At 38.2% G+C, this 27,690-nt stretch overlaps 2 protein-coding genes across 2 annotated transcripts in view; both read left to right on the top strand.

Moving 5' to 3' along the window:
• LOC145501096 (uncharacterized) overlaps positions 1–8,973 on the top strand; it is a 58,118-nt gene extending 49,145 nt beyond the window's left edge. Inside the window, exons 3-6 of the mRNA XM_081480653.1 lie at positions 3,038–3,118; positions 5,997–6,431; positions 7,841–8,115; positions 8,660–8,973. Coding sequence (XP_081336779.1) covers positions 3,038–3,118; positions 5,997–6,431; positions 7,841–8,028 — 704 coding nt within the window. The 3' untranslated portion in view covers positions 8,029–8,115; positions 8,660–8,973. The remainder of the gene's footprint in view (positions 1–3,037; positions 3,119–5,996; positions 6,432–7,840; positions 8,116–8,659) is intronic.
• Positions 1–26,742, top strand: part of LOC145501446 (uncharacterized) — an 86,384-nt gene extending 59,642 nt beyond the window's left edge. Inside the window, exons 11-13 of the mRNA XM_081480922.1 lie at positions 19,250–19,798; positions 20,951–21,091; positions 25,541–26,742. Of these exons, the coding sequence (XP_081337048.1) occupies positions 19,250–19,798; positions 20,951–21,091; positions 25,541–26,742 (1,892 nt within the window). The remainder of the gene's footprint in view (positions 1–19,249; positions 19,799–20,950; positions 21,092–25,540) is intronic.
• The last annotated feature ends 948 nt before the right edge of the window (positions 26,743–27,690 follow it).

The raw sequence follows: 27,690 nt of genomic DNA, 5'->3' as shown, positions 1-27,690 counted from the left end.
TACTGGTAACATGCTTTTCCAGTGACATGTACTCATCAAAGATGACTCCAATGTTCTTTGCAGAAGTAGATGGCTCGATCTGTTCACCAGACACATCGACGTGGTCTATTAATGGGGGTGGACGATGTCGTGCGCTCAATATCAAAAGCTCCGTCTTTCCTCCGTTTAGTTTCAGCTTATTGCACACCATCCACGAGTCGATCTCAGAAACACATGCTTCTATTTTAGCTATAGAACCAGGTTGTTCGGCGTAGTTGGGCTTAAATGAGAGGTAGAGCTGGGTGTCATCAGCGTATAGATGGTAGTTAAGTCCGTGCCGTTTGATGATGTCCCCGATGGGCGATGTGTATAACAAATACAGGATTGGCCCTAAAACGGATCCCTGGGGAACACCGTAGCGAAGTTCTTTCATCTCTGACTTGGTTCCGTCAATCATCACAAACTGCTTTCGGTCTTGAAGATAGGATCGAAACCATTTTAGCGCATTTCCTTTCACGCCGTAGCGTTTTTCCATTCTTTCTAGTAGCAGTTTATGGTCGACGGTATCAAACGCCGCAGACATGTCCAACAGTAGCAGGATAACGCATTTCTGATTATCTATCTAACAGAGAATGTCATTTTGCACCCTCAGGAGAGCAGTCTCCGTGCTGTGAAAGCGTTTATATGCTGACTGAAAAGATTCCTCTAGATCATTATCGCGTAGATAGTCGTTCAATTGACAAGATACTGCCTTTTCAATTATCTTAGATACAACCTTCAGATTTGAGATAGGTCTAAAGTTTGAATAATCCTCAGAGTCCAGGTTGTCCTTCTTCAGCTTCGGTTTGATCATTGCTTCCTTCAGTGCAGCGGGCATAGATGCTGATTGGAGAGACATGTTAACGATGTTAGTTAACACGGGTAGAATAGTTGATTTACATTCCTTAAGAATAGAAGCCGGTATAGGGTCAAGATCACAGGATTTTTTACCGATTTTGTCCACAAAACTTTCAATCTCTCTTTCTGACATCACCCTGAACTCTGTGAATTCGGCTTGACATGGCTGTTTGTATGCTTCGCAGGACTGGGTACCAGAAGTCACTTCTTTGGATAGCTCCGTTCTTATGGATGCTATCTTCTTGTCAAAAAAGTCGGCAAAATTGTTCGTAAGCACAAACGTTGAGGGTGCGGTCGGATAGCGTCTATCTACTCTGCGGTGTAATAGCTTGTCGACTGCGTTGAAAAATATTTTTGGAGCTGATGCATTCTCTGAAATAATAGATGAATAGTATGAAGCCTTTGCGTCCCTTAGCATTTTGTTCACTACCTGGCACTGGTCGACAAACATCTGTCTGTCGACGCACAGTCTCGACGATCGCCAGCGGCGCTCCAGCCTTCGACGTTTTCTCTTGGCGTTACTAATACCCTCATGGTACCATGGTGCTGATGGACGGAGAGTTATCATGCGTCGTTTTAAAGGTGCATGCCTTTGAAGTATTTCCGTCAGAGTATTTTCGTATTTTTCAGTGAGATCCATAAGATCAAAGGCGTTGGTTGTCAGAAGGTCAGATTGCTTTAGGTCGTCATTACAACTGACCATATTTACCGAGCGCAGTTTACGATAACTAATTTCCATTCGTTCCAGAGGTGGTTTCTTTAGGCGTAGCTTGCAGTGTACAGCAGAGTGATCGGACAGCATTGGATCGCGTATTTCAACGCTAGTGACTAGCTCGTCCTCGGCCCTAGTTATGATCAGGTCTAAGGTGTGGCCTTTCTTATGGGTGGGTCCATTTACATGCTGGACTAGACTGAGCGATTCTAAGATCTTGTTAAATTTTACAGTCTCCAAATTGCTGATTTTATCCATGTGATAATTGAAGTCACCCACTATTAGAAGGTTGCCAGGGGAAACAACGAACTGTTCTGCGAGGGTGCAAAATTCTTCAAAGAATAGAGAACAATTTAATTGATTTCCCTTGGATGGAGGCGGTCTGTAGATAGTTACAATTCTTATAGAACCAGTGGAGCATGTCGTCACAATGTCCAGGTATTCGAAGGAGCTGAAATTTGTCTGGGTTTGTTTCGTGACTTTCATTTGTTTCTTTATTAGGAGACCAACTCCTCCCCCTCGTGAGTTTTTCCGTGGAACATGGTAGAAGCGGTATCCGGTTGGACAAACTTCAGCAATTGAAAAATTATAGTTTTCATTATTGCGCAGCCATGTCTCAGTCACTGCAAAAATATCCACGTTATTGTCGACTGCATAATCTTTTATCGCAAGTTCCTTCTTGTTGATCGATCTAGTGTTCAATAAACAGAAGTCGATTGGTATAATACTATTCTGCAGATTTTTGTTTGAGCATCTTATGCTGGTAAGATTGTGCCAATTCACTCCTCTGGAGCAGCAATTTTTGGAGCCAAGGGTGACGTTGTGTGACACAGTGGTGGGCCGTGATGCATGGCTGCGTTTGGCTTGCGATGAAACAATGACCGGTATTGTTTTGTTCACAGAAGGCCCGGGATTTAGCTTGAATGTCAGATCGCCAATTAATTCCATGTTGAAAGCGGCGGAGCTGTTGGGATAATAAAAACATGGTCTTTTGTGTCTTTTCATCCTATGCCGCTTTGGTAAATACCTGTGTAGAAGATTATCAGTGATTGCGTAATTATCCATCCAGCCGTGTGGTATGCGCGTTGTAAACAATACATCATTGCTTGAGTACAAAGCGAAATCAAGAAAATTTTCTTTGTACGAAATTCCGTCACCTTGAAACCACCAAGTCGCTTGTAGTCCAGAAGTAAAATTCCGTATTTCCTGAGTGGATAAATGGTCTTGAGTCTTGAAACTTTCCCACACATGACCTTTTTGGTTTAGACCATCTGCCAAGTACTTGTATTCCGTAACCGAGCATCTTAAAAGCACTAAAATGGCTAAGAGCAGGGAGCTTCTATAAATACGTCTTACCCTCATTACGAATGCACTGAAGCAACTAAATATGAGAGAGATGTAGTTTTGATACTGGAGTGACAAATATGTGTTCATGTTTTCTTTTGGTAGATTCTCCTATAACTTGTCAGAGCTCAACAAGAAGAACAATACTGACTCAACAAACGGAAGTCATGACTTGGCGTCTTTCAGGTAGCGTACCTTCTAAACATACATTGTGAAAACATGTGTTCTGTTAACTGGTTTAATGACTCGAGGAATTAGAAAGCAAACTTTAAGGACCCGTAATCATTACCAAAGGCGCTTTTCACCCATTTTCTAGGAAATCGTAACTCGTATAAATTAAAAAAAAAAAAATAGAATATACATGCCAGGAATGCCAACAATGAAGCTCCCACCAGCATGTCCAACAAGTGTTGTCAATTGCCAACCAATTCAAAGTGCTTCCAATGTTTCCAATTGGATCGTTTTGGACAAAGATCAACTCTTTCACCAAGGCTATGAAACTCTTGAATAACGTTTAGCTACACACGATTTAGTAATATAATAAAAGAATTCGACTCAGCTAGGTGAAATATCGAGTTTTTAGTGCTATTACAACTCAAGAGGATTTAATTCTTTTAACAGAAGTACGCTTGGTGATTCCTTTTAGTCGATATCCTTTTCCTCTATTTCTGGAATTAGCTACCACAAGGAAAAGCACTCGACATTCGTGGCTGATCGTGTATGAAACGCGTCGTCTACCTAATATCATATAGTCGACACTAACATCAACTGATCTGAGCATGCGTTTGGAGTCGAGTGAATTGATTTTGTTCTGAAGAGAATATTACTACAAGGAGAGCAAGGGATTTTTGGAAAATAATATACAGACGAGAATACATGGACGCACGTAGATATGGAATGTCTCTTCGATATCTCACGAGTGAGCGCAGGGAACGAGCGCGATATAAAGTTGAACTCGAGAAGAGAAATTCCATATCTACCAGTAACCATGCATTATCTTGTCTATTACATGAACACACTGATAACGACATTTTTGACGATTTTCCGAAGATTTCCGAGTACTTTGCGAAGATTTCCGAAGATTCTCCTAAAATTCTCCGAAGGCCATGCGAACGTTTCTGAACATTTCCCGAAAATTTGCGATTTCCAAAGATAACCGAAGGTTGCCGAAGACTTTCCAGGATGATACGAAGATGTTCCGAGCATACACCAACAAATTTACTTAAGGTATCAGTATAACCCATTTGACCATCCGCGTTCGATCCGCTCTAGCGTTCGTGGTTTTAACAAAAACCCATATAAACCGTATATTTATTCGAAGCTTAATAACTACTGATTATGACCCGACCTGTTTAACACGGTAAAAATTTACCGTGTTTCGAAAATGTGAATATGTTTACAAAGCTTTACGAACTCATAAATCAAGGTATACGCCCGCTAAATTTAGGTTGGAGAAAACGATTAACATGGCATCCGTTTCTTCACACATTGACCTCAAAAACCGTGTCTCAGTTTTTTGGCACATGCGTTTGTTATTATTTTACAAGAGGATAAAGTTAGAAAAGGGAAAAAAAATAGGACTGCCCGCGAAAGAAAGGCATAACTTTTTAATAAAAAGAATAATCAGAATTCGCAGACACGGTTTTGTCGGCGAACGTTCTGACAACATTCTCTCCGAATTTTAGCCAATTTGGTCCCGGGGCTGCCGACCTGGAGCTCGAAATGCATGTTCAACTCGTCTATTTTTTACTTTCGAGAAACAGATGGTCAAACATGATATCAGTGAAGTCGTCAATATCTTCACGTGTGAGGAAAAAATACGCTACCCGAGTCCCGGATGTGGCTTCGTATGAGTTTTACGAGTGGTGTATTTTCCAGTAGAACACTCGTGATTGTATAATAAATAGCTTTGTGATATTATCAAAGAAGTAACACGAGTGCCCAACCCTTTGAGGCAAGGCTGATAAAATAACTGAAATTAATTATTAATTAAATAACCATTTAAGTTTAGAGCGGTTTTCAATTGAGTGTCGAAAGAAATTAGACAATTACTTTGGTTTTGGTTTTGGTTTTACTATGGTTTGAGATTGGCTGAGCAGTATAGTTGGTAAGTGATTGGTGTGGTTTTGGTTTTACGACACTCAATTAAAAACCGCTCTATACCTGAGCACCTTAGTGCGTTAGTGGTTAGTGAATTAGCAGCCGGAAACGCCCTGAGCATCCCAATATTGTACTTTGCACTAAAAAGGAAAACGAAAATAAAAAGAAATAATGAATAAAAATTTAAAAAAAGAATGAAATAATAGAATGAAAATAGGAAAAAATAGACAAACAGTAGAACCCCGTTTATACAGTCATCATCAGGCTATGAAAATTTGGCCATACTGAACGGGGTGGCTGTATCAACGGGGTAAGGTCAAATTTCTTAATGGTCTAAATTGAGTGACGTCTAAACAGATAAATCACAATTGTACTTCTAATCAACTGTTCTTTAATGAGCATCCGGAACAGCAGATATAACTTTTTTAAAAAAAGATTGAACATTCGCTCAGTTCATACAATAGTAACATTGGAAAGATGAGCATGACTAGTTCGAGTGACCGTATAAACGGGATAAAATTAAAAAGGATTTTACAGGCTGGGATTTCAGAATGTGGCCATTGACCATATTAACGGGGTGGCCACATTAACAGGGTTTTCTCATAAGAAAATGAACATCAGGAAATGAATGGGCGTTTGGCCGGGACAAAAAAAGTGGCCGTAAGACAAAACAAAACTTGTCCTTCACATGTTTGACTATCTTTATTATAATAAACCAATTAATCGTGAAAATGAATCGACAAGCCAAATTGCGTTGATTGGCCAACACAATGCCAAGCCGAGTGCCGATTGCATCTGTAAGGTTTCAGAATTACGTCTTGATTTGACACATAATAAACTAAATCTCATCTGTTAATTAAAAGATAATCATCTTCACAAATTCTGGAAAATGAAGGTTTTAAATGTGGGTAATTTAATTTTTAACCGTTGATTCTTGATTTAAATGTTAATTTTTTTTTTTAAGGTACCGTACCCATCGTAATAAAAATAGACAGTGTTACATTTCAAAAGGCAAGAAGCAGGGATCCTGTGCAACAAGAGGAAGCCAAGCGGCTTATAATGAGGGAGATGACAAAATGCTTTCTTGAGACACATGCATCTCAAGTCCCAGCGAACAACTACCCTCTTTGCCTTGATTACTATTTAAAAGGAGTTCTCGACTTCATAGTAAAAGATGCAATCGAGGGAAGTTTACTAATAACAGTGGAGTGTAGGACTCTGGAAATTCTTGAACGTCTGTGGGAAGACTACTGTTCTGGGAACTTGAACGCAGAAGCCGAAGAACGCCTTTTGACAGATGACATAAAGAAACGATTTAATGTGGAATCCATTAAGCTGGAAACAACAATTTTGGAAGAAGATTACTTGGCTTGCAAACTGTTCCTAATGGACAAGTCAAGTGAGTGAACAATGTGAAGCTTTATGCCTTGGTTTACTTTATGTATTTGATATTCAATACTCCACAATCTATAGCTAACAATAAATTCCGAGGTATGATTTTCTCTTAGTGTTGTTTCTTTTTCTGATATATTGAAATACAGCTCATGACCACTGGCTGGTGGCAGTACGAATATGTTTATATTAAGAGCCTATTTTCGTTCATTCTATACATCTTCGGTTACATAGAAATAAATTCGATATTCGAAACATACAAATCTCATATATTGCCACTTTTTCTGCACCGGATTCCTACAAAGTTTATTTGACCGTGAGCGTGTCATTTTGATGCCTTGCTTATGGAATTTATATGTATTATTTTATTCAGTGTTAAAGCTGCCGCACACTGGCCGATTTTTTGTCGTAGAGCTGCAGACTTTTTGTCGGTGTCAAATCGGGTTTAAATTTGTTGGGCCATCAGCTTGCCGCAAAGTCCAACGGCTCAAAACTGGAAAAGCTCCACCGCAGAGGTGGTTTTTGACCTGAAAATTTCATCGCGCTTGGCTTCCAAATTAAACAGCAGAACAGAGGAAAGTTCCGCAAATCTTCTTGTGTCATTCAATCGAAAATTCATCAAAACGGCCCAGTACTAGCCATCGAACAAAATTCAGGACCGAATATTTCCAAGCCGTCAGAATGCGTAGCGACACACAGTTGTGCCGGAAGGAAATCCCTCTTCCTCAGTCTCTGTCTGATTGGATACAGTAAAACAATGTCCGTTAAAAATTCCTCCTGTGGATAGGGTGGCATAGAAAAAACTAATACTCACTAGCATAGTCGGTAATATCAATGGGGCGACACGACCCAGAGATTCTTGGGCAGTTACGACGAAAGACCACGCATATTTAAATTGCGTTGTCAAATTTTAATATGCGTCGACATAGTTGAATTTATTTAACAATGACTTAAGTCTGCCTCTGCGCTGGAACTTTTTCCATTTTTAAGCCTTTGTCTTTCCACCCTTGTATTAATATATGTATCAGTAGTAAACAGCGAAAGTAAACTGGATCCTTCAAACCTGCTGAAATTGGCAATTTTGAGCCAAAAGAACGACAGCACACCATATATAAAATACATTTACTTTTATTGAGCAAGTATTTGTTCGCATTTTCGTGATTTTATGCAATTCTGCGAAGTGTTATGTAAATCCCATACATTTGCTATAAAAATGTAAATGTGCACAGCACACAAAAAGTTTGTCTGGGCCTCCTGCAACTGTGAACCACCATTACTCACAATACCGTGATTTCGACATTGTCGCGTACGCGTTTACCTTTGAAGGACAACCTTCCTTCAAACAGCTGCATATAAAACGGCGCAAAAAATATCACAAAAATAGTAATACAGTTGTATTTTGCCTGAATTATTTAGAAGTGAACCAGGACTCATCATTGAAGGAAGATGAATCACTGCCCCAAGACCATACTGACCAAGCTGCTGATGAGACTCAGACTCAAACCGCTGAAGAAGCTAAACCAATCACAATGCACTTTGCAGATAATCGTAAGTTACAACTTTTTTCAAGAAGTCACCTATATCAACAGAACATAAGGCACTGATTAAATGCTTCGTATGTGCCCTGGGGTCTAGGACAAATTTGAAGGATGAAATTGAAAAGGAAGCTACAGAAATGTTTAAATTTTAGGGTGACTGCCTACTTATTAAACTAATTCATTAGTTTAGTACGTAACCGATCATTTTGTTTTGTTTTGTTTTGTTTGTTTTTTTTGAACTTTTAAATCTTGAATCTGACTGGTGGTCTGTTTATTTACAATCTGCTGATACTATTCGCAGGATAGAGATCCCACTGCTCCGGACAGAAAAATTTTCTTGTCTTTTTTTGGTTTAGTATCGTATTTCAACTAAAGCAAATATATTGGTACAATATTTACATGGTGTTGCGTTGATATGTGTTAAAATACACCACATACGTATCCACACGACAACAAGGTTAATGCAGAAATAGTGTCCAGATATCTACAGAAAATAACAACAACAATAAATGAGGTACAAATAAAGGAACCAAAGATACCGTCAAAAAAACGTACCTTATATGTGCAACTACATGTTTATAACTAGGATGAGGGATATGTCCTTTGCATGGATTAAAACCCGAAGGGAAAGAACACCAATGGAACATTTGCTATCTTCCTCTCGTTTCATTAACGTTTTTCTTTGATAACTTTAAAGACAGAGGCAACGTTCAATACAAACAGTCAGGTAATGGTGTTCACGAAGAAGAAGAAGTAAAAGAAAGTCAACAACTACTGTCTGAAGAAGAGACGAGTAATGTTCCAGTTGATGAACTACCTCAGTACTTTCAGCATCTAAAACTAATTTACGACCCAACGCCAACAGAAGGAAGTGAGAATAGTTTACGGTTAGCAGTGAAGTGCAGCAATCTAGAAGGACTGGAACGCCTGTGGGAAGACTATCGTTCTGGGCGCTTAAATAAAATAGCGGAGAAATACCTCGTGACAGATGAAATTAAGAAGAGATTTCATGTGGAGTCTATAAATTTAGCAACAGCTATTCAAGAAGAAGATTACGTGGCATGCAAAGAGTTTCTGTCGAGTAAACCAAGTAAGTTGAAAGTAAAATTCTTTTAAGGTATGAGATAAGTATGTTTATACATTTTTATGCAGGCAAAACTAAACCGATAGGTTTTGAGATGTCTTTCACTTAGGAAGCTAGCTATGTCAGCTTAACAATGATTGTGGTGCTTTGTCACTTGTAGTCTAGGTGTGATTTATCGTTCGACAACCATCTTATAGCGGAGCTTCAGCGCGCGAAGCGCGCCAGCGAAGCACCATGGGTAAGTAAAATTGGTAACCCATCAAGCCGAGAAAATTTGGTTATGACGTCAGCGTACGAGCGAGCGAGCGAACGCCGTCCGTACAGACTCTGGGGGAGGGGGAGGGGCGTCTCGCGGTAGTCCTCACGGGGAAGCTAGGGAATGCCATCTGTTCTGGGCGGGACTTTTCAGAAAAGTCAGGGAAAAAAAAAATATTATTTCTATTTGTTATGTTAACAAACGATCGGAGGGGTTGATCTAACGTTTTCAAGATAGGGTTTAACTGAAGCAGAACGTGAAAGAGAACGGCAGAGAGCAAGGATTGACAGCCAAAGAAGTGGCGAAGAAGATCGCGAAAGAGCGGGCCAAGGCTAGAAAGGAGGCGAGATAGTACTGAACAGTGCTGTGAATTAGATCGAGTTAGGGCTAGAGAAAGGATATGAAATAATACCGAACAATGCCGTGAGGCAGAGGGAACGACGGCTATAGAAAAGAGCTGGAATACCCGAAAAATTTACTCAGAAGACTACAGAACTTCGCGCGTCGAGCTAGGTGTGCGCTGTGCAAGAAGTCACATGATTTCATCAGGTGATCAACAAGAGAAATCAAACGTGTTTCTTGTGTTTAGAGGAAAAAACACAGCGGGAAAAGAGTAGTTGATTCGTTGATCTATCGAAAAGATTAGTTCAGTTCAGTCTTCGCAACTTTTGCTGGAAGTTTCTGCCTATAGGATTCAAACTGAAGTGAACTGCCAAATTGTGGTAAGCGACTTTTTTTACATAGAAACTTTCGCGTTTTCCATAAAAATTATGTAGTTGCTTCGGCGAGATAAGCTTAGAAGTTAAGCTTATATCTTCAATAGGAGTTTTAAAGTCTCCCCGATTATCTGATTTGGAACCATACTGGGAGAAATTTGATAAATTTCAAACAATAAGACTAGAGTCGTTGTTGAATATAAAGTTGCATACTGTAAACAAACAAGCTTAGTTTTCTGTTGTTTTTCGCCGTATACCGATAACCTCACGTCTAAAAGTAATAAAACTGTATTTGTAAGTACTGCCAGGCGAGTTTTGAAGTTTTCTTTGTGTTAGTAAGGACAGCCGCTTTGTAGACTGCTATAATTTCTTCTTCTGTTTACCTTTGGAAGAAGGAAAACCATCGATTTGCTACCCTTGACAGCTTTTGACGCTCGTATGTTGTCATGCATACTGCGTTTACAAATTATGAAGACTTCCTCGTTTTGTTTGGTTAATTTATTGGGTTTAGTGAAATGTTTGGCTGAATTTCTTTTAAGGTTGTTGGTAAAAGACTGGTAAAACCACGGCCGAAAAAAGGACTGCAAAGCCGTCGGCGAAAATAATATTCAAATTACGCTTTGGCGCGAATAATTATTAAACTTGAACACCGCAAGTCTTTGAGATTTTGGACGTTTTCCGGCTTCTAAATGCATTTGCTGGCTTTAACTGGAATGATAATCAGTCTTAAACGAATTTTCTGTAACATTTCTGGTATCCTTCGTTTGATTCAGGTGTAGTGATACTCATATTGACTCCATATTGTGTTTATGTAGTTTTCCTCGGTTTGTTGCTGTTGTTGAAATGTCGAGTGGATGATTAGTATTACACTAGGCTTGCTGGTGGAGCAAGTATGGAATATAATTTTCCAAAATAGTAAATCCATACACTCTTCTGAAACGTGGTAAATTGCTAACAGCACCTCCATATTCCCCTTTTGCACATGAACATGAACTATTTTTTCTACATCAATCAGTGACCCTGCATGCAGAGAAAGCTCTACACGGAGACGATTCCATTGGTGCCACTGCATTTGGGGATACACGGTCCCTATTTTTCAATTTTCGGGGGGCTTTTCGTGTTCAACTTTGGTGCATGACTAGGATATATTTTTTATCCATTTAGCTGTAATTTTACTGATGTCTTAATTAAACATATCTTGGATTTGGTTGACCAAATGCACATATGCATCAAAACCTCCGAGTGTGTTCAATTGTCTACATGTAGTGAAGGCAAAATATGTGTAGATGGTATAACTTACTTACAGCTTACTGATTAATTTTTGACATAATTTAATGACAAAATTATATATTTGATGGGGTCACCCAGTAGTTAACAGTCCCTGTAGTCCACAATCTTCGTGGAGAAAAAAAAACACATCAATTATTGAAGTTGAATTATAAAATTACTAATGGTAGCCCACGTGTAAGTATTCATCCACAAAGTGTTATTTTTACCATTAATGCCAGGGGGAGTTTTTCATTGTGAATGTTGCAATGTTGCAATGGATCTCATTATATTCCTGTATGCTGTTCTTAATACTGTACAGCTGTCATACCTTTAACTGTATCTTTTTACAGTCACTTTTGGGAAGTGTCTTAAGGCTATGTAGAATTCCAGTATTTTTTAAAAGGTAGACAGTATTAATAGCATATTTTATGAAAAAAAACTGAACTATTGATGGATGTACAGCATGAAGGAAAATAGCAATGCACGATTATGTTACAAAATACATGTACAAATTCACGCCACCACTGAGTCAATTGTAAACATTGTAATATTTAGATTTAGCCAAGCCTAAAAGTGGAGCTCTTGGGCCGGGTTGCTCAAAGCCCGAGTAAGCTAACCCAGGATTTTGAGGTGAGTTTTGTAACTTTGCGTTGAGGTTTTCTGTTTATAATGTCTGGCCTTCTGTTTTGAGTTTCAATAATCTCAAACCACATAAAACATAAACAGTGAAAAACATTAGTACACCTTCTGAACAACCCAGCTCTGATCAACAAGTTCACCTAGCTTGAGCCCATGATCCAACAGAAAACCAGTACTTTGTCAGCGGTCAACTTTTTAAAAAACATGTGACCTTGATGAGCTCTTAACCTGAGCCCATGATATGGTCACATAATACTGGTCAGCAGATACCTTGTTTTGACAGCTGTCAATTGACCATGACATGGATGTCCAATATCATACATGTACAATTAAACTATGGCCACCATGTTCTGCGGCATTGGCTTTGTTGGGTGCACCCACCACGATCCACACTGCTAGACATGCCGACCATGAAAAAATAGTTCTATGGTTTTCTATTTGTACACGTGCATGTGGTTCTGTTTCTATAGTTATGGGGCTCCGCTTGGCGGCGGCGGCTCGGAGCTCTGCTGTAAAGGTGGCTGTGTCATACATTGTTTCACAAAAAATGGAAGGAAGCAATTAGTTCATGGTTAAAGGTTACTGTATATCTTTGACAGGTGTTTCGCATCCAAGAGAAGTAATGCTCCCCTTTTGCACTGTACTGTAGATACCTAAACCCCTATATCAAATTAAAGCTTATAGAGCTGGTTATCAAACGAGCCCAAGAATTTTGAAATAAAATGAATTATCCAATTATCCAGGCCCCCTAATGGGAGTGTCCAAATCACCTTTAGAAAGCTACAGGTCAGTGCAATTTTTTTGCTAATTTAATATGTTACTCAGGTTCTAGACCCAAAGTGCTTAAACAATTTGTCTGCATTTTGCCATATTCAATTTCAGTGAAAATAAAAGTTACAGAACAATTTTGAAATAGGATTAAAAAAATATACGAAGTGATTGTACAAAAATCACTTTTGAGAAAAAAAAAAATTCAAAATAAAATATCCCCTGACATGTTTTTGTTGTTTACATGTCAAATTAGCTATATCATGTAGATGCATGAAACTTCAAAAGGCATATGGTAACCCTAAAGACACAGCATTTACGACAGAGTGATTCTGAACTATATCCTTATTCTAGATCTAGATTACACAATTATATCACTGTCACTCAAGACTGCATAACCTTCATGATCTAAAGACAAGGACAAGATCAGATCTACTGACTTTTTCAAAAAGAGGAAGCTTGGGATTACATAACCCCAGATATGCATGTTTGCTAAGATGACTTGACATCCCAATTTGTTTATTTTTTTTTTAACCAGCACATTCAATACAGACTAAGGACAACAAAAGAGAAGCCACTAACTGGAATGCAAACAGTTTTAAGACCTAAATGGAAGATCAAGATGTCTTTTATTATTTGGACCAGGACAATAAACATTAACTGAGAAGAAAGTTGAAGCCACTAGATGGAATGCAAACAATTTATAGACACTACAAAAGTGTTACTCTTTTCTTTTCAGTCCAGACTGAAGTGTCATCATGTTCAAGATCATATATTTCATGAAAAGTTTACAAGGATCATATTTGAAATAATTTTCCCAATAAGCCTATTGCAATAGTGGACGACATCGCCTCAGCAAAGACAGGAAGATCTTCCAGTGTCATTTGTTGATTGCAATTATACAAATTAAGTAAGAAAGATACTAAAGTTACATTCCCCAGACCTGCTAATTAAACTTTGACAATCCTACCTGCAAGACAACTCAGAAGACTTGCATAAACTCTTCAGATCACATGAAATACATCAAATGAATGGTTCTTGATCCTTCTCAAACAGTACTCAACAATTATTAATGACACAAGATGCAACTATGGTACTGACAAACATGATGCCTGTGCTGACCTTTCATGAAAGCATATGCATTGCTGATGAAAACTTTAAATAAGCAAAAAAGCAAATGACTTTTAATTAATTGAATTAGGAAAAAAGTAGACATAGAGTTCTAGAGCTGGTATTCTTGGTTTGCACTGTCACACAAAAATTAATTCGAATTGACCATTCAGTGGATAAATTCAAGACATTGTGATGTTATAGGAGATAAATAAAGAAGCAAAATGTGCTTGTTTCCAGACAAAACAAGCTAAGGTATAAATTTATACCCCTCTTATGCCTGATGAGGGTAAAAACTTTAACTGGTGGCTCTTTAGTGTTGGATTTTAGAAAATGATCATGTCATGTGCAAATGAAGATTATCCTTGAGGTCAGATTGGGTAAGATTTGAGTCCTAGATCGAATTTTGGTGGTTTCGCTAACCTTGGTATCATCTTTGGTTGAACTAGCAACTCAATTTATTTTAGCAAACAGTTACAATCCCTTGAGCCCAGTGGTTAAATGATCGACACACCTTAGAAAGATTGACCATAATAAATGCAAATGTTTGCTAGCTAATTTTGCAATTAGTTGTGGCAAACAGTAAACACCTCAAATTTTCTGCTGTTCCTTCCCAAATAAATTTGCACTTGATTCACTTATTACAAAATATAATGGAAGACTTCTACTTTCATCAATATCATTCGTCGTTTTTCGTCTTTGTCAAAATTATTGTAATGAAACAAAATAATGAAAGTACTGATTTGGATCGTTTGCACTTGAGTGATTCAATGGCAACTAGTCGTGTCAGCCCAGCACATTGGTTTGTAAAAACAGTTTTCTCACGTTAAAAATATCCCAAACCATCTTCGCTAGTGTTTAAATAGCCTGTAAGAGCAATTATCTAATTTCTTGTATAACCGAAATAGAGGATTTATTTTAAGACTGGTCACAAAACAAATTTGTTCCATGACCGATAGAAACTTATCTGTTTCTGTGGTTTCTGTGGTTGTAGATCTCGCTCATGATTGGTTATAACACAATAAACATTCCAGACATATTTTAGGTGTTCACGGTTTTGTGAGTTTGACTGTAAGGCTCTCCAATAACTGCATAGGTACCATGCACTTCAATTGTACAGTCTTATAACAGTGATTGGCCTTTTTAGGGACTACACATTATAGTACATTGGCCAAAATACAAATAGTCCAAAAACGAAGAACAGTCTAGAAAGTAAATTTAACAAAGCCTGCAATGATTACAGAATGATTAAGCCTTGTTATTGTTTTATTCAAGCAACACATACTTAGCATAAGCTTTTGCTGACAAGGATAGTACGAATCTGGAACGATATTCCCACAACTCTGGTTACCGTTGTACTATCTAGTAAAACCACAACCTGCATGCCTCTTGTAAGATTTGTTTATCAAATAGAACCAATAAATTGTATCCATTTTACCATTCTGCAAACAGAATAAGAGTGGACATAAATAAATAAACAAATTAATTATTCAAAATTATTTCATTAAATTACTGTAACTAACATGATAGCCACCTAATTTGTTATAAACTACAACTAGATTCTAACATGGGACCTACAGAAATTTGATTACCTATGGTATTTTGAACTTTAACTCCCAACATTTAAGTACATTGTATATGGGAGTAGACTCTTTTTCCTTTATGTTCTAAAGATACTTATTTATGCACTGCATCATTTACTCTGTACTGATGATACTGCTTACAAAATTCCAACAGTTTAGCTGTTCTATATATTAAAATGATTCTGTGGTTATTTTGAAAGGGTCTGTACGGTAGAATATTCTTTGATGGCCTATGTAATTTAGTAATGTACAAAGATGTTCCGATTTCACTTCCACTTTGCTGGCAATCAAATTGAAAATGGTCAGTGTAAAACGCAGACTGCGGACTGCAAACCGGGGTTAAATGCAGACTGAGAGTAAAATGCAGACCGCAGACTACAGACTTCATAAGTACATATCGTTTTATAATAATAGTATCAGGCGCTGGTCTTAAGCATGATTATTCAGGCTAATTGCAGTGAAAGACTGTACTCCGGTCAGCTGAGTCGCGCTCCGGTTAGACTGAATATCACTCCAGTTGGCCTGGATATCACTTAGGTTAGCCTCCAGTTAGCCTGTTTTCGCTTAGGACTCAATGGTCAGTCTACATTTCAGTCTGCAGTTTGCGGTCCGCAGTCTGCGTTTTACTCTGACCGAATCAAAAATCTAGTGTAAATTAGCTTACTTACACTGTAACACTGTAATCAACCCTAAGGCCTACCACTATCAAAATGAAAAATGTCAGATGGCTTACCTCTTAATCTTTTCAAGAAAGTACCTATTCTTGTGTCAACATTTCATGGCGTTCAACTTCGAATTTTTCTGTTGCGGATCTTGTTAGACCTTTCGTGAACACGTTGCTTATGATCTGACATGTTTATAACTGAGCATTAATTTTTCCGATACCTAATAAAGAGGAAAAATCACTTGAAACCTAAAAACTCTGATCAAAATGGTTAAATCCGACGTGTTTTGCAGGGTTATATACTTGCCACGAGCGGCGAATTAATGTATTGTTCCCAGTGTTCCTCGGCCCCTCTCGAAAGGGGAAAATCCGCTGAGTGCAGGCGCAGGGCTACGTGAACGGCTACCATGGGACGATTTGTGTAACGAACGTTCGAAGAGATCTAGATAGAAAAAAGTCGTGGGAGAGGGGGAAGGGGTGGCCTCTTAAGTTCCCCTGAAATCTGCCCATGAATTAAGGCTCCATTTTCGTTTTCATTATCACATCACCTAGACTGCGAGCAGTCTCTCTCGTCCTCGAAAATCCATGGGAAAGAACGCAAAACAAGTAAGCGCGCGAGCATGACTCATGACTGTGAGCGTTACGCGCGAGCAACGATACCGCGAGCCGCTAGTAGCGCGGACATCGGAAGACGGCTGCTAGCGGCTCGCGGCATTGCCATTCGTCGCTCGCACGTCACGCTCACAGTCACGCTCGCACGCTTACTTGTTTTGCGTTCTTTCCCATGGTTTTTAGTGCAGAGTGCACTATTGGGATGGTTATGGGGGTTGCCTGCCGCTAAGGAACTAAGGCGCTATGGCACTATGGCGCTAAGGTGTAAACTTTAATGTTTGTTTAATTAATTAATTTCAATTAATTAATTAGTCTAGAGGCAGGCAAGTAGTGGGAGTAGGGTGGGAAAGGTACATGTGTACTCTACGTAAAACACATTCCATCGCCGTCGCTTAACTTTGAACATCGCAAAGCTATATATTTGTTTCAGGTAACCCCTTGCTCTCCTTGTGGTACCATTCTCCTTAGAACAAAACTAATTTGCCCTAAACGCATGCGTAGATTAGTTAGGGTTCGTGGCCTCTATATTAGGTGAAGGATACATTGCATACGGAATCACGCACAAATGTTGAGTGGTTTTCCTTATGGTAGAGCTCAACATGTAAGACGCATGCGTTCTAGCATTGTTAGTGTTATACACTATCTTTACACGCAGTATTTTATATATCGTGTCATGTGACCAAGGACGGCAGTTATTTTTCAGGTAGCGCCAGTTGTCCCTTTTTATTGCAAAAGTGAAACGTTACTGTGGCTGCGTAGCTTTTAGAATTACAAACAGGTCGGTTCAACAGATATCATCTGCTGTTTTCAATCTACAATAGTGTGCTTGTCAGAGTTCAAATATATTGCTTCTCCTTAGCGACTTGTTTATTTCTTGCCTTAATTGTGTCTGTAAGAGAGACCAAAAAGTTCTCAAGTTAGTGGCGTTAATACTCCGCAAATTGTGAATTTGTAACAAAAGAAACCAGAAAAATGCTCAAATATTGCTGCAGACGCCGTGGCACCTAATGAAAGCGCAAATTAATTTAATCAGTCTGTGAGGAGACTCATTCATATCGGCCAAGTAGCGCTGTTTATCTTCAATACTTTTCGTTGAAAAGCTTCTCAGCCATCAATATCGTTGTGGGTTAATTTTGAATTGTTTTATTGTTAACAACAAAGGTGGCAACAGAAAAAGAAAGTGGTATTTCGTGACTATCTGATAATTAAATTAGTTCTTGTTCATCGGTAAAAATTTGCATTTTTAGTAAAACATCGTCTCTGTTCCGTTTCTTCATCACTACATCAGATATTTAACTTTCTTTCATTTATCTCCAAAAAACAAGGACATCTTCCGTATGTTTTGGAGAAAACAGGGGTTTCATATTACATGGCTTTGCGAGGAAAACAAAAGTATCAAGTTACAAAGTTGGCGTGAAGAGCTAAATTGTCACGTTTGCTGCTTCAGCGTATTGTTGAATTTAAAATGAACGAAAATCAACTTAAAGCACCAGTAGTAATTAATTTGTGCGTAATGTTTGGACCTTGAATGAAAATACAACCTTGAAACATACACACTGCAAAGGGGAAAAGCCGTAGCAGACTACCAAGATAGACACAAACCGGAAGTGAACCGAGTAGGGGTGAGTACTTATGGGACTACTGTACCAGAGCTATCAATTGCGCTCTGCACTATCTGAGATTGTCTCACTAGTCGGTATAGCATGCGTGGGGCCGCACACACGAGGAATGCGCTCGATACAGAAAAACCCTTTCTCTGTTCTTCTCACACGTTGATTTATTTGGTGCATACAATTCAGCCCAATAGCCCTTTAAGTTTAATGCTTAGCTTTTTTTTATTTGCATTACAATGTAATCCAACGCGGATGCCATGCAAGTTGGATTATAAACAATTTATGGGCTGAGGTTTCTGTGATATCCGGAATAATCAAGGTCGAGGTAAGTGAAGCTGATAACACTAACCGAGCCCTTGATTATTTCAGATATCACAAAAACCGAATCTAATAATTGTTTTCTTATACATTGATTTAAAGAAAATAACGACAAACGCATTATCGCACCGAACACAGTTTATTTTCTACAAACCATGTTCTTACTTCGCTGTCCGTGAACTTGACATTACTCTTGAAAATCATGCATGGCGCGCGCAACCCACAGATTATTCACTAATCTGCTAGCAGATTAGTGAATAATCTGTAGGTTGCGCTGTTTCCCAGAATTAACTGTAGTTTTTTTTTTTTTTTTTTAGCCAATGAGAAGACAGATGGTGACTACAATGTATAATGATTTTAACTATTAACAACATCCAATTAAATAACTGAGGAGCTCCGCTTTTAGGCCTGGCTAAATCTATATATTACTGAGAACTGTAGAGCACAACAGTGTAATGCACCGTTTTAAAATGATGAGCAGCCAGTAGCACCCACAACAGAAAAATAAACAATTACAGTAACAATTACAGTGCACAGGGTGTTGAGCGAACTGGACACCACAGTATTTAGAGATTTTTTATGTCACTAAGGTATTTCTGTAGTATTTCTTCATACGTAAAAATAAAATTGCTTATTTCCTTCGCTAATTTGTCAGAAAGCAATGCTAGTTCACCCGTTAAGACTTCTGGGGAAACCGCGACTCAAACTTCTACGGAAACTCAGACCCAGATTGCTGTCAAACGTGGGACTTTAGAGGAAAGACAGATTCAACCTGCTGGGGTAAGCCAGAGTCAGGTGGTTGACAAAAGTGAGATCTTCGTTTCAGGGAATACTCGCATTCCATCTCCGAACGAAACTCGTACTTTGACTGTGGAAGGCACAGAGACCCAAGTTACTGCAGAAGCTCAGACTCCATCGGCTGAGAAAACTAGGACGAGGACTGGGGAAGCTACAGAAACTGGGACAAGAGCTGTGGAAGCTGGAGAAACTCAAAGTACTGGTGTGAGCCAGATTCCATCTGCTGGAAAAACTCAGACCCAGGCTACTACTGAAAGTACGAACCTTGCAAGAGGCGAAACTCAGATTCAACCTTCCAAAGAAACCTACACCCATACAAAGACTGCTGAGTACAAGTGCACCCTGCCTACAAAAGATTTTGATATCGAATTTCCCGAGACATACAAGACTAAAACTACGGAAGAAAGTAAGCTCTCAATTTTTAATGTTAGAGATAAATATTTTCATTATATTAAGAAACAATTACCATTATTATCGACGTTGTTATCTGCGTCAAAGGAATCGCTTCCCCTCATTTTTTAGTGTGCGTTCAATAACACGTACACGAAATCAAATAGTGGTTGGGTTTTTCGCTGCCATCCTAGGGCACCTTTCAGATAAAGGATTCAAAAGGTAACGTTTGGCAAATTTCGATCCATTTTGGTGTTTGTTTTTTAAGCTTTGATTAAAGTTGTCATAATTAGGATAAACGGCAGCGAGAAGTGCAATCGTTAGTTAAGTTTGGAACTTCGGAGTTCGCGATTTTTTGAAAGGCCCGGTAAGTAGCCGAAGGTAGTTTTGTCTATCATGTCTACCCCTGTAGTTTAAGTTTCAATAGCGAACATATATCAGACAATCAATACTTTGCCGGTTTTATCAAATTGCCTCGGACCCACTAAGAATTCTCCTTTGTAAGATTTGATGAAAAAAGATCTCTCACGCTTAATATATTACGTAACTATCATAGCATATACTATAATAACTCAGTCATCACGCAACATAAAAACACCACAGTCAATGCTGTGAAGGAAATTCAACTTGGACACACTGGACGGCCATTTTCCCAATAGGAAAGGGAAAATTTCAAGGCTTTTGACAGCCTGGAATAATAGTGATAGAAAACAAATAAGATAACTTTTATTTGACTACTTTTCATTTATTCCTCTTTCCTTAATTAATTAAATAAATCTTCAAAGATCTTGAAGCTTTGGTCAAATTTTCTCCAATCACAACACAGCCAACATTGTATCTTTGATATCACTGGATTTAGAATAAAAGAGTTACATTCAGCAAACCTAACACGATTCCTGGCAGAAAACAAGTGCAAGTATGAAAAGTACTCTTATACTAAGAGACGATCACTTATGTAACTTCTCTTGTTTGAACGTCGTTTTAGAATTTCCTTTATCCTGTAACAATAATAATAATAACAATCATCATCATCAAAACAATAATGATGATGATGATAATAATAAAATAATAATAATTTTGAGTCATACAAGTAAACCTTTAATGTACATATTGTTTGAAAACTTCAAAATATGTTTCAATATTGCAATTTCTCTCAAATTATTTTCAGATGTGACAAAAGACTCGACACATCCAGGTAATAATTCTTCGGCGCTGTCTTGTCAGTCTCTTACTCGGGTTCCTATAGCAGATAAGATTCACTTTGCTGTGGAAAGGCTTCACGATGCTGCACTTGAGCAGCAGATCGCAGGTGATTTACTTTACTGTAACCAAAAACTATTTCACTATTTGATTTCGAACTTGAGATTTCTATGTAGTGGGGAGCAACAAGTTGCGAGAGGAGACAAGAATCTAATCTTTATTGCCTGATTCCGTCCTGTGACTTATATGGCAGTCTCCTTTTGATTGACTAACAAATGCACACGCACTTTTAAAAATACCCTATCGGTTGGCTTGTGTGGGCATTCGGGACGAATGACCCCCGAGGATTGAACATCTTTACAGGACACTGACCCAATCACTTTCACGCAAATCCCACGAATGAATAGCAAAGCGCTTGATACAACGAGCACAACACTCAGCCCTTAAGAATTTACGCCAAAACAGGAACTTCAGTGGAGGGCCTAAACAAAGTTAATAGACAAACCCAAACATGACCACCGACTAAAGCTACGACTAAAACTGGCTAGACCCTAGGAAAAGCAAACAATAAAAGTATGTATAAACCAATTACTCTGTTATCTGTTTTCCATAAAATAATGGAGAAGCTAATGTTTAATAGATTAGTTAATTTTCTTGATAAACATAATATACTAGATAATAATCAATTTGGTTTTCGTAGTGGACACTCCACTACTCAGGCCTCTATGCTTATCACTGATAAAATCCAAAGAGCCATTGAAAGTAAATTACCAGTATATTCTTGCGGGATATTTTTGGACTTAAGTAAAGCCTTCGATACAGTAGATCACAAGATTCTCTTAGCTAAACTGGAACATTATGGAATTCGTGGTTTACCAAATTAGTGGTTCCGCTCATACTTAACTAACAGACAGCAATTTATTTCTCTAAACAATTTTGACTCAGATCCTCTGCAAATAACATGTGGGGTACCACAAGGCTCTGTGCTTGGCCCAGTATTATTCCTGATTTATATTAATGATTTCACTATTATGTTCATCTATTTTTGATTTCCATTTATTTGCTGATGATTCTAATCTATTTTATACCCATGGTGATTTACAGCATCTAGAGCAAAATGTTAATCGAGAACTCAGTGAAATTAGCCTATGGCTTCGTGCCAACAAACTATCTCTCAATATTACTAAGACACATTTTGTAATATTTCATCCTCACCAAAAAAAGATAAACAATTCCTTGAACATTGAAATAGATGGTAAGCCAGTTAATCAACAAAAGAGTGTTAAGTACCTTGGCATTCTCATAGACTGTCATCTAAATTGGAAAGAACAAATTCAACAAATTTCAAAAAAAATATCTAGGGGTATTGGTGTCCTATCTAAGATTAGACATTTTGTTAATACAAAAACACTAGTTCAATTATACCATGCCATTATTCTTCCTTTTCTCTCCTACGGCTGTATAGTTTGGGGCAACACTTATGATCATAATATTAAACCACTTCAAATAATACAAAGGAAAACAATCCGTTTAATTACTTTCTCAAATTTTGATGCACATACAAGTCCTTTGTTTGCTAAGCTTAACCTTCTTAAACTTCAAGATTATATTAAGCTTCAAACTCTTTTTTTCATACACCAGTTTAATACTGACAAACTACCAAAGATCTTTGATTCGGTTTTTGTCAAAACATCTTGTAAACATAATGTAAATACTCGCTTTGCATCTAGATCTACTTTCTATCTTCCAAAAATTCGAACAAATTATGGCAAATGTAATATTAGATTTAATGGACCTAAATTATGGAATGAACTCGATGAAAGATTCAAGTGTTGTACTTCTAATCAATTTAAAAAAGAACTAACTTCGCATTTCATTAGTCTCTATTAATCTTTACTGATATTTTGATGGTTTATATCTATTTATTTTGTTTTGTTTTGTATATTTAATCTTGTACCAAGTTTATGATATTTATGAGTACCAATGTATTTGTTGTACCTCTTTCCTGACTCTCACATTTTTAATTATTATAATTACGGTCACCCAACTAGTTTAGCTTTTTAGTTATTTTGGGTGTCCCACTACTGTATGTACTGTACTGTTTATTTATTTATTTATAATCATAATCTTGTAAATTCTTTTAGTTGTTTACAGTAGTAGAAATAAACTGTTGTTGTTGTTGTTGTTCTTGTACAAGGAAAGATATGTGTGGACTAACCTTGGGCCGCCAATAATCACAGGATCGACCCTAGGGGAACTAAAAAAAAAATTAAGAAACTCTAATTCAGCCTCTCAGCGCAACTGTCACATCATAGATATCAAGGGCAAATAATCTTATTGTCTTAGTAGAATTCTGACTAAATTTACTTCAAATAATAATTTTCAACTTTTTTTCCCATTTAACTTTACACTTTAGCAAATTTACGCGGATTGAACCATCATTTGAAACTGACAGCTGTGCATTTGCGCTTATCGGTTTTGTCGGGTTACAGTGTATGTCGTTCTCTCAGTCTTCTCGAGAATTGAATTATCTGCAACAATCTTTCTAAACCGTCTTCCGAATCTTCGGGAAAAAACGACACGACAAAACGTTGTCGTTTTGTAGACGACCTCCAGCCATTCGACACTAATGGCTGATAGCTCAGCCAATCATATTGCAGCATTTGCTTAAGTTTACAAGTAGGAGTCTTCTCAGAGTGAACTGATGATCGCACATACACAGCTGCAGATTTGAAATGACAAGAGGCCGCGCTCGATTTTGCCAAAGTTTGAAGTTTATTATTAATGTTTGGAAATAATTCTTTGAATGACATTTATTTAGAGTTTTCAGTTTTGCGGTCCGCGCTCGTAAAGTAATTCCATCATCCCAAAATATCACTAATAATTGTTGGTGGATTTGAACCTCAAAATTCGGAGAATGAAAGTCTTATAAGATAGTTCCTTCTCAGGAAATTTTGCTACTAATAAATTTACTGAAAACTACTGCAGGGGTCCTGGGCGACCTTGATATATTGTAGAAGCGAGTAGAATTTTATAAACCCTACTATTCTTTCAATTGAACCACTAATCCCAATTCCAAGAATGAACAGGATGCATTCCATGCATTTGGCTTCAGCGAGCAGAATAAACTGAATACTTCGAAATAATCACGTCACTTCGCGTCAGGTCGCAAAAAACACGTTGTTACACAAACAACTATACTCCAGGAGTAAGAGGTGTTCCTTCTCTTTTCCTTGTACGGTAAAATAAAAGAATTCTTAACAAAATACAACTAAAAAACCCTTTGGTGGTTAGGCGCGCTTGCTTACATCGATTTACACATCGATTCATCTGGTACCTAAACTCTAATTACGTCAATAGCTCCCTGATTAGAAACATTAAGGTGGCCGAACACAGTTTCGCGCGCGCTTTTGCTGATGCAATTCAGCGCGCGCACAAGGATTGCAAAAAAAAAAAGAACGTGCCGTCAACAGTACGATCATTTTATTTACTCAACACCCGCAGTATCTGTGCTATTTTTCTCTATAATTGAACGCAGCGTATTGATGGCTTTAGTCTTTTATTACAAAGATATGTTAGAAAAGGTAACGATGCAAAGAACCCAGCAATTCTCAGCTTTTTCTTTCTTACCGAAAGAACCCAGTTAAATGCAGCGCATGCGTAATAAATCAAAAAATTGCGATTGAATGAAAATTGCACTCTCGGAAATGCGCCTATTTCTCGAGAACCACTCATTAGAATTTCACGAAATTTGGCGCGAACATACTTTAGGAAATAAGTAACTGGAGTATTGAAAATAACTGAACTTTGACAAAGGAAATTCTAGATATTCCAGTGAACCTTCAACAAGGGATAATTAAAGATGTCTCTGTTAAATTATTAGCAAAATGGTGTTAACTTGCGAAAATCGTTACAAGCTTGTTGCATGCAAATTTTAAAGAAAATCTAATGACTAGATTTTCTGCAAATAAACAAAACCGATTTTAAAGGCCTGTTTATATTTATTCATGTTGCCATGGCAACGGCACATACGTCAGCTTAACCATCAAAAAACCAAAGTTTGTGTTGTTAACTAGCTTGCTGCCATTTTTGACGACCGAGGGATCAAGGGTTTAGAGAAAAAGGTGAATGAAACACAGGTATCAAAGACTGTGTTCAGCCACTTTAATAACAATAGGTCGTTCTTGTTAAATTCGATCTTTTGGCCTATTCTGCTACGCATAAGTTTCTTAGATTTTGCTTTATTCCGATTAGGAGGACTAATAAGGTTAAAAGGAAGCTTTCAGACTAGACTGTGGTCTACCAATTTTTCTGTCAGCTCGGTCTGCGAAAACGCTACGTCACAGACGAAGATACGGCATTTGTTGCGTGATAATGATTATCATGCGCGCGTTACCTTATTTGTTAAACGAACTATAAAATTCGGACAGAGTGTTGAACAACAAATTTTCTCTTCTTTTAATAAATTATGCAAGTGAGAAACAACGTTCCATAAGCCATGGTATAAGCGAAATAGTTCTCAACTATTTTTCTTTCCTTTTTGTGGTTTTCCTTACAGTTGAAAAGTTTTCTGGTTCAGCATTGGACATTGACGCTTCAAGTCCACATTCTTCATGCAAGGCACTTAAGATCAAAACCACCTTGACCAGTTTAAATTTGAGTGGCAAAAGGATTAGTGATCATGATGTGCGTTCCCTCTCCGAGGATCTTAAAGTCAACAATACGTTGACTCTTCTGATTTTGAGCCACAACAACATTGGTGAAAGTGGTGCGGCTCATCTCTCTGAAGCTCTAAAAGTGAATAGAGCGTTGGGTAGTCTGGGTTTGAGTTGGAACAAAATTGGTGATAGTGGTGCGGCTCATCTCTCTGAAGCCCTAAAAGTAAATGGAACATTGACTAATCTGAATGTGAGTTCGAACAACATTGGTGAAAGTGGTGCGGGTCATCTCTCTGAAGCCCTTAAAGTGAATGGAAAATTGACTAATCTGAATGTGGGAAGCAACAAAATTGGTGATAGTGGTGCGGCTCATCTCTCTGAAGCTCTAACAGTGAATAGAACGTTGGTTTGTCTGGGTGTGAGTGGGAACAACATTGGCGATAGTGGCGCGGCTCATCTCTCTGAAGCTCTAAAAGCGAATAAAAGGTTGAGACTTCTTTATGTGGCAGACAACAAAATTGGTGATAGTGGTGCGGCTCATCTCTCTAAAGCCCTAAAAGTGAATGGAACATTGACTAATCTGAATGTGAGTTCGAACAACATTGGTGAAAGTGGTGCGGGTCATCTCTCTGAAGCCCTTAAAGTGAATGGAAAATTGACTAATCTGAATGTGGGAAGCAACAAAATTGGTGATAGTGGTGCGGCTCATCTCTCTGAAGCTCTAACAGTGAATGGAACATTGACTAATCTGAATGTGAGTTCGAACAACATTGGTGAAAGTGGGGCGGGTCATCTCTCTGAAGCCCTTAAAGTGAATGGAACATTGACTAATCTGAATGTGGGAAGCAACAAAATTGGTGATAGTGGTGCGGCTCATCTCTCTGAAGCTCTAACAGTGAATAGAACGTTGGTTTATCTGGATGTGAGTGGGAACAAAATTGGTGATAGTGGCGCGGCTAATCTCTCTGAAGCTCTAAAAGTAAATAGAACGCTGACTGCTCTGGACAGGGGAAAGGGCAGCATTGGTCATGCGTGTCATCTGATTGGGCTTACTCTCGAGCGCAACGTTCGCAGTGAAAAACAAATATCATTAAATGAATGAATGAATGAATGAATGGATGGATGGATGGATGAATGGATGAATGAATCAATGAATCAAAGACTTTATTAAATTGATCGATTGAGAAGAGTTTTTATACAATTAAGAAAGTGCAAGTGATAAATAAAGAAATCCTCTTTATTTGAACATGTGTTACGAGTAGTGTAAGATGCTCAACAGGTCCCTTGCCAATCAGGACGCAGGATGTTTTGAATCCGCCGACTAGAGAGCCGTGTTTAGGACACTCCTTATACGTCACAGGGCCTGAATGCAACTGGCTTCAATATTGTAATAAATAAATAAATCCCCTTTATTTAAAGATATGTTACAAGTAGTGTAAGACGCTCATGAGTGCCCTAACCATCAGAGCGCAGGATTTTTTGAACGGACTACAGAACAAAGTCAAAGCAAAGACAACAAGGGAAAAGGCAGGTTCCATTTTCAAGACTAATTTACTGGTTTTTTTTTTTTCAATGATTAACAGAAACAACACCGGGAAATATACAGTGGAAGTTAGCAAGTCAAGCCGGACAGGTAATTATTCAATTGTTGCAATGATAACATATCGATTTTTCTCGAAGTTTTAAAGAAATGTTGTAGAGAAACCCAAGGCATTAGAAGATTTCTCTAGTACCGTTTGTGTTTGCATTGTTGTTTCAAGAAAGGTCATCCTTGAAAAGCGAAAACGGGCAGACAACAATCCCGATAGCTACTATGAGCGGTGATAGGTTTCCGTTGCCTCTTCGAAGTTCACGAGGATAGCATGAATAGGACCATTCATAGCTTTGGAACACCGTGAACTTCGACCAAACAATCGCCTATCACCACCCAAAAATAACTATTGGCACCGTCGAGTATGTTTTTACGCTTTCGTAGGACAACTTTTCTCGTAACAGCTGTATAGCATTCGTTACAAAGAGGCATGTACTTGCATCATAAAAGTGGTGAAGA

Source organism: Orbicella franksi, chromosome 10, assembly GCF_964199315.1.
Source record: "Orbicella franksi chromosome 10, jaOrbFran1.1, whole genome shotgun sequence".
Taxonomy (NCBI): domain Eukaryota; kingdom Metazoa; phylum Cnidaria; class Anthozoa; order Scleractinia; family Merulinidae; genus Orbicella; species Orbicella franksi.
The sequence above is the reverse complement of the archived record's forward strand: the minus strand, read 5'-3'. Positions and strand labels throughout refer to the sequence as shown.